At 43.8% G+C, this 8,156-nt stretch overlaps 1 protein-coding gene across 2 annotated transcripts in view; it reads left to right on the top strand.

Moving 5' to 3' along the window:
* fdxr (ferredoxin reductase) overlaps window positions 1–7,826 on the top strand; it is a 29,022-nt gene extending 21,196 nt beyond the window's left edge. For both annotated transcript variants that reach the window (XM_031568595.2, XM_031568594.2), the window contains exons 11-13: window positions 4,134–4,305; window positions 4,910–5,083; window positions 5,957–7,826. In XM_031568595.2, coding sequence (XP_031424455.1) covers window positions 4,134–4,305; window positions 4,910–5,083; window positions 5,957–6,087 — 477 coding nt within the window. In that variant the 3' untranslated portion in view covers window positions 6,088–7,826. The remainder of the gene's footprint in view (window positions 1–4,133; window positions 4,306–4,909; window positions 5,084–5,956) is intronic.
* Window positions 7,827–8,156: the final 330 nt, after the last annotated feature.

The following is an 8,156-nucleotide window of genomic DNA, read 5'->3' as shown; positions in this document are numbered from 1 at the left end:
AATTTGTAAAGTACACTTTCCAAATTATGGACACAAACAAAGCCAAATTCTGTATTTTCATTATTCATTCAACAAAAGTGGTTTATCTCACAAAAAACTGAAAATGTGACGTGTGCAAAAGTATGTGAACCATTTTAGTTAGTAGCTTGTGGCACCTCCTTTTGCAGCCATTACTTCAACCAAACGTCTTCTGGACCACTGACCAGTCTCTTGTCTTCTGTAACCACTGACCAGTCTCTGGCGTCTGCTGTTGGGTATTTTTGCCCACTCCTCCTTGCAGTAGTCAGCCAGTTGAGAGAGGTTGGAGGGACATCTGGCATGTACCGCCCTCTTCAGGTCTAGCCACACCATCTCTATTGGATTGAGGTCCAGACTTTGACTAGGCCAATCCAGAGTACGAATCCTCTTTCTTTTAAGCCATTCCTTGGTAGTTCTGCTGGTATGCTTTGGGTGGTTGTCTTGATGCAGAACCCATTTTCGTCCCAGCTTCAACTCCCTGACTGATGGCCAGAGAATCTGATCAAGAATTTGTTGATAGGCCTGAGAATTCATGTTTCCCTGGATAATATGGAGTGGTCCAGGTCCGGAAGCAGAAAAGCAGCCCCAGACCTTCACATTTCCATGCTTCATTGTTGGGAGGAGGTTGTTTTCTTGGTATGCAGTGTTGGCTTTTCTCCAAACAAAGCGGTTTTGATTGTGACCAAATTGTGAACCATGTAAAAGACATAGGGCCTCATTCTCGAACGCAGTTAAGAAGAATTTAAGAGGAATTTAAGAGGAATTTAAGAGGAATTGGATTTAGGACAACATTTGGCATTCATGAAAGTTTTCTCATCTGGGATTTGCTCTGAACTTCAGAAGACTTTCCGAACTCGAAATAGCAGTCGTAACTCGGCCAGAGTTTTCTCAAATGCGATTCCTTAAAAAACCACAAGATGGCCCCGTGGGCCATCTTGTGGTTTTTTGGGGAATCGCATTTAAGAAAACTCCGTGTTAATGAATTTGTGAGAAATCGTTGGTGATTGCGTTCACATCAACTCTACAGATCCTCGGATTAAAGTATCATTAACAATTACGTTTCACATGTAGGCCTATAGTCATGATTCTACGAGGCACTGTGATGTCATAAAATAAATAAAAGCACTACACCGGAATGCTGCGCTCGTCTAGTGAGCGTCGTTTGGCACTGCCGTCTGTGCAAGTACGGCAATCCAGAATTTTCAAGTAGTTCCACGTTGGTGGAACGAACTGCCTAGCACTACCAGAGCAGGCGCGTCCCTCTCTACCTTTAAGAAGCTTTTGAAGACCCAACTCTTCAGAGAGCACCTCCCTTCCTAACTGGCACTTCGACTAGTGCTTAACTTGCACTTATAGCAGTTACATTCCTGCACTTCGTTTTTATTTCCTATTTCGTTTTTCTATTTCTTATGTAAAGTAGTATTTATTGTTACACTAGGTCTCTATTGCTCGTAGCTTGACTGTTCTATCCCTTGTACGTCGCTTTGGACAAAAGTGTCTGCTAAATGACTAAATGTAATGTACACGAACACTGCAAATGTAAGTGAATAAATAAATAAGCACTAAACTCAATTACGTTGATATAGCTATAGTGGAATAGAATGGACACATCTACATCCTGCAACAGTCCATCTCTGCACCGTTCAAGTCATAGACATATATAGTTGAAGTTAGATCTGCGTTTACTCGAGGGTGATCGCTTTCCGCTTTGACATGACTCGTTTACGAGTTGCTTTCGTGTAGATTCGGTCGATTCCGACTGCACACGTCACTACGGTTGCGTGCCCTTATAAGGAGCTGGCAGGGCGTGTATGTATGCAAATTCAGGAGCACGAGAACGCGCTTTCAATTTAAGAAAACTCTTCCGGGGGAGCACAGCCCAGAAAACTTCTGCTGCGTAGGACCACATTTTCAAGCGTGCATGAATTTGGCGGATGTCTTTTGCTTACGTTGTTTTTCCGAAGCCCGTAAGAAACATTTCAGAAGAAACTTCAGAAAATGTTCGAGAATGAGGGCCATAGTGTCCAGCTTGGGGCATGCAGATGTTATGCGTGTTACCACTGAAGATGGAGCCTATTGTAAAGCCCCGCAGTTTTGGGGCAGCTTTGTTCTTTCTTGAGAGCAGAGGCTTCTTTCTATCAACCCTCCCATGAATGTCATGTCTATTCAATTTTCGTCTGATTGTAGACGCATGTAGATTTACCCCAGATGCTGCCAGAGAGGTCTGCAACTCTTTAAAGGTGATGTCGGCTTTTACCTGATTTATTATTCTTCTGGTGCTTCTTGGTGATGGTCTTGATGGGCATCCACTTCTAGGCAGAGTTGCGGTCATGTTGAATGCCCTCCATTTCAAAATGATTTGTCTTACAGTGGATGGATGGAACTGGAATCTTTTGGAGATGGTCTTATAGCTTTCCCCAGACTGATGGACTGTCAGTACCTTCTTCCTGATGTCCTCGGATATCTCCTTACCTCTCTGCATTGTTGATCTGTGTGGGTACACCTCGGCACTACAGTAGTTTGGTTGGTTTCCTCTCTCTTTTAATCTGTGTTGCCCAACCCTTTTCCTAAGGATGTCTCATTTGATTGGTTTGCTTAATTGAATAATTAAGCACCCAATGTGTTTCACCTGAATCTGTTACTTACTTGACTTTACCAATGCAGCTGGCGGTTCACTTACTTTTGCACATACAATTCGATGTTTCATATAGTTTTTTGGCTACTAATTCCCTCTAAACAATTACATGCAATTGATAAACATAAACCTGACATTTCATGTATGGAAAACTGGTGATGATAAAATAGGAAAATCATGGTAAAACAACAGAAAACTGTAAACTGCTCTAGGGGTTCACATACTTTGAAGCAGCACTGTATATACTTATATCTTACTAATACATAATGTAGGGGTATTATATATAGTAATACATAATGTAGTGGTCTTTGGTGTGGTGGCCCTGTCCTAAAAAGGACACTGATGACTATGACTGTGAAATGAGCGATGATTGTAAAATGGACTCGTCTCAGACAGCACAGAAACCACGTGACGAAGCTGAAGTTGAGCTGGAAGGCTGAGGTGTGTGTGTGTGTGTGTGTGTGTGTGTGTGTGTGTGTGTGTGTGTTACATGGGTGTGTGTGTGTGTGTGTGTGTGTTACATGGGAAAGAATGGAATCATATTTCTGTTTCGTTCTCACCCTCCTGGGGAGATCAGTGCTCATAAAACGGAAAGGGAAGGGAGAAGGGAAAGGGAAATCACCAGCCAAGCAGGGTTTTAGCAAAGTTATTGTTTATTTGATTGATTAAATATTTCTTTATTTTATTATTTTTAGTGTTTGAAACTGGACATGAAGTTTGTCTGCAGATAGGGAGGATAGTGGCATCACACTTCCTTCAGAAATCATTCTGTCTGCAGCCAGTTTACAGGACCATGGTCTACTCAGGCCAGCTCCTCCTTGTGTGTCTGTGTCTATGGCCGTGTCTACTACCGCCAGCTCCTCCTTGTGTGTCTGTGTCTATGGCCGTGTCTACTACCGCCAGCTCCTCCTTGTGTGTCTGTGACTATGGCCGTGTCTACTACTGGTCGTGTCTACTACCGGCTACTTGCGCACTTCAAACACTGACTTTCAGTGCTTAGGGCGTTCACACTGACAGAACCAGCAGAATTCAGGGCACTGAAAGTACCCGGATTGCGCACTGAAAAAGGTCAAAAAATGCAGTGTGAAACGATGGACACTTCTCGCCCCAAACGGGCTCCATCTTGGCTACGTAGCGGAAGAGGAGGAGCCCTTTCGGCAGCTTTTCAGTTTGGATCTAAGCGAGAAAACGACAAAAGATGTACATTTACATACAAAACACGGTCGTCAGCAGAGTTTTGGTCCGCCATCTTTGTTTAAAATGTCCAGTTGGCCGGAGGAAGCTGCCGCACAGATTTATGGGTAAAAGGCTTGCACATTTGCGTCAGTCAGTGTTCCATTTGAGACAACACTAATCAGCGACAGAACGCAGCCTCTGTAAGCACAGCCTCTGTTAGAGAGCCACTGTTAGAGAGCCACTGTTAGGGGAGCCGCTGTTAGGGGAGCCACTGTTGCCGTGCTCATGCTTCGGGTCTGTGCAGGGTTCGGGGGACGAGGCACGTGCTGTGCCCACAGGCGAGGTGGAGGAGGTTCCGTGTGGCGTCATCATCAGCAGCATTGGCTACAAAAGCCTGCCCATCGACTCTGCTGTGCCCTTTGACCCCCGGAAAGCCATCATTCCCAACACGATGGGCCGCGTCCAGGAGACCACAGGTGGGTCAGCCGTGTCCTCTATCCTTACAGTGGATAGGAAAAAAACTACCTCCAACTACCCTGTTAAAAGTTAAAATGGCACTTTAAAAGTTTTACTTTGGGAGTTTAAACTGGGTGGTGTAGACGTCTTCTGACTAAGGGACGTCAACTTGTCTCTTCCTCAGAGAGACTTTTAGAAGGTTTCAGAAGTAGCCTTGTTCACTTGGACCTGGAGTGATCACCCAGTGTGTGCTCTACTACATCAGCCAAAGCACAACTGTTTCATAACTGTATTCAAAAACACAATGTAAGGTGTGTGCATGCGTGAATAATGTAAGCAATAGTGTACTCATGTAGAATAAGTAGGCATACCTAAGGTAACTTATAGTGAAGTGACGGCCCTCTTTGATGGACAATACTTGACCCTTTCTATGTGTGTGTATATGTAGTATGATAAGCGAATGTTTAATCTCTTAAATTACTTAAGATTGAATTGTGAATCATCAATCAAGCATTTCTTTAAGGGGTTGAGTTTTCAGATCCTGGGTCACATGATTCCATTGGGTTTTGACTGGGCCTGACGGGTTCTCACTGGTTCTGTCGGGTTCTGTTCCTCTCGCTGCAGGTCTGTACTGCAGTGGCTGGGTGAAGAGAGGTCCCACTGGTGTCATAGCAACCACCATGAATGACAGCTTTGACACGGGGCGCGTGCTGCTCCAGGACCTTGACTCAGGAGCCATCGACCTATCGGAGGCAAGGCTGGGAGCGCAGGGCATTGCGCCCCTACTGGAAAAGAGAGGTATGCCAGACAGAACCAGGGGAGATATGATGGCTTTTTTTGTATAGGACATTGCTATAATGTGGCCCACCAGTCATAAACTATAAAACCCAAAAAGTTTTTGTTTTACTACAATAATGGACTTTTAAGCATTTTGTTGTATTGCACTAAAACACTAAAACATTCATATTTGACATCTGATCTGATTCTTGTCAAAGTACTGTATGTCAACCTCGTAAAATCTCACTCCCACCAGGGTCATCCTTTATGTGAATAAGTGACTGCAGTTTAGCTAAAAGATCAGCCTGCGAGACGAACCATCCATGTCATAAGGTCAAGACATTTGGTCTTTGTGTGAAGGTCATACTAAAGCTTTGGGTTGGGGAGTTTTTGTAAATAGGGATTTTTCCATCACAAAAGGGGGAGATCTGGTACCTAAGGGGGCAGTGGAGACATTTACATTTACAGTTACTGTACTTATCTCAGGCATTCAGAAAATAGATACGGGAAGGCCAAAGGCAGGAAGGACATCTGTCTGAGAGTGAAATTACAAATTACATGTTACCGTCAAAAGACAATGTTTTCTTATGTCTGGTGGGGCCACAGGGTTTGGGCTGGGGTTTGATGATGAGCAAGGACCATTAAGTTGGTTTACTCAAATCTAGTCCAGCCTCCGGTAATTGATGGGGTTGTTCATTTTGTAATTGTTGTATTTCATGTGATACTTTGATGAACACAGAGATTATTGTGTATTTGTTTGTGTGTGTGTGTTTGTTTGTGTGTGTGTGTGTGTGTGTGTGTGTGTGTGTGTGTGTGTGTGTGTGTGTGTGTGTGTGTGTGTGTGTGTGTGTGTGTGTGTGTGTGTGTGTGTGTGTGTGTGTTCGCATGCTTCAGGGGTGCGTCCGGTGTCGTTCAGTGACTGGGAGAAGATAAGTGGTGAGGAGGTGAGGAGGGGGGAGGCGCAGGGCAAACCCCGGGAGAAGATGCTGGACGTGCAGGAGATGCTCTCCGTCGCCTGGTCCTGAAGACGTCTCAAAAGCCTCTCACAGACGTCTCAAAAGCCTCTCAGACGTCTCAAAAGCGTCGCTGTGATGGTTCAGCCATGGCCAGCCTCACTGAGTTCAGCCGTTCTCATTCCTGCCCTCAACATCTCACAGCACTGGATGTTCTACGTGTGTTCTACGTGTGTTCTCCACACGTGTTCTCCCAGCTCAAAGACACCTGCTTCAACCCATCAGTCCGACACCAACAGTGTCTCCGTGAGCTCAGGTGTTTTGGGACAGAGACGTCCACTGGATGCTTAAAGTGTCTGTGTGAGTGCACACCTAATTTATCCCAAAGGGCCTTTAAATGGGCAGCTGCACCCCCCCTTCCCCTGTCCCCTACCCAACACAAAACAAAGTACTAAGCAAAACTATGAACTATATATTATTATACACATTGAACTTTATATTACACAGAACTATATATTAAAACTATTATGCTGTGATTATCATTCTCCTTAAAATGTATGTGGCAGCCTATTCCAACAAAGCACTGACTGACTTATGCTCCTTGACGTTCATTGGCGTCGGACACAGGGCTATGGTCGAATGGTCTTTTTTGCGTAGAAAGGTTCCCAACTGAATTCTGTACATGCTTCAGCATAGGGGTACACGGGATCGTTCGTTATGGAAGAACAGGAGATAATGCCGTCCCACAATCCCTTGCGACAGCAACAACAACCGCTGTTGTCTAATTACGTTGGCTAGTGTGAGTGCGTGTGTGTGTGTGTGTGTGTGTGTGTGTGTTGGCTAGTGTGCGTGTGTGTTGGCTAGTGTGCGTGTGTGTTGGCTAGTGTGAGTGCGGTGGGATTCACTTAGCACTGCAGTTGTCTCTTCCCAAGGCAAGGTACGTTTATTTATGAAGCACAATTCATAAATATAGGTAATTCGAAATGCTTTACAAATGAGCAGAATAATAAAAATAAGAGATTAAAATATTATATTTTTTTGACTATTCAACCACAGCCTAGGTCTAGTGAGAGTCCTGAGTACTTGTATCCTATGACTGTCTTTGGTTGGAATGAAACCAATGAAATTGCCTTTAAAATACTACATATTCAAATGGGTTTTCATTTCTAACCAACTGGGGAGAAACTTGATGCCATTTGATTTATAAACTAAGCTCTGATTGGTCAGTAGTTGGCTTGAATAAATAGGTCAAAGCCAAAACATTTCTGTGTCCGTCTGCAGAGTCCAACCTAGAAGTCTTTCAAAGCAGTGTGTCTGTGTTTGAATGTGCATAAGTCAGTCATTAATCCTGTCTTGAGAAACCCCCTTTGGTGTGTGGACCAGAGGCCAGTGTTGAAGCTGCTGCTAGTATTGCTTTAATAGCCATTATAAATAACATGATGTATATTATATTATATAACTGTTATATCCTAGCAGTTATGTTCTGATTATTACTCTGGAATGCAATGATTATGTCTTCACACTGGTGGAAACTGTAGATTTAGAATTTAGTGAATCATTTTTAATTGTTGATATATAACCGTATCTGCTATGTCATTGTTTTCTCATAGAGGGTTTTGCACACTGTATGTTGGTATCAGGGTTGTGGACGCGGACGCTGAGATGATGTCACAATGCTGTTGAGAGGATGTCACAATTCTGTTGAGACTGCCGTGGTGTTTGTCTTCTAATTTTACCACTGTCCTTTTAGTTGACTTTGTTTTGTTTTCACTGACCAGTACCTGAATAAACATACTATGGTTGTGGAGGGAGACTGGCATTTTATTTACCAGCGTCTTGAGGAGGCAGTGTAGGAATATTTTTTTATAGTAGGTGAACATGGATTCATTTATTAGAGATTTATGAATGCCGTTATTTAGGCAGTCTGTGAGAAAATGGGCGTGGTGCCAAACAGGTAACACAGAACTGCCAACATACACGATTTTGGCGTAGCAGATACGATTTCCAGGCCCCAATTACGCTGCTACGCTTGACTTAAATATCCTACGCATTACCCAACAAATCGATATCATTCATCTAGCAGGCAGCCACGTGCATGTGTTGACATCCAACCAGCCCTAAAGCTCACATATAAGCCGTAA

This window comes from Clupea harengus, chromosome 1 (genome assembly GCF_900700415.2).
Source record: "Clupea harengus chromosome 1, Ch_v2.0.2, whole genome shotgun sequence".
In the NCBI taxonomy this organism is placed as follows: domain Eukaryota; kingdom Metazoa; phylum Chordata; class Actinopteri; order Clupeiformes; family Clupeidae; genus Clupea; species Clupea harengus.
Note: the sequence above shows the minus strand (reverse complement) of the source record. Positions and strands in the feature narration are given on the sequence as shown.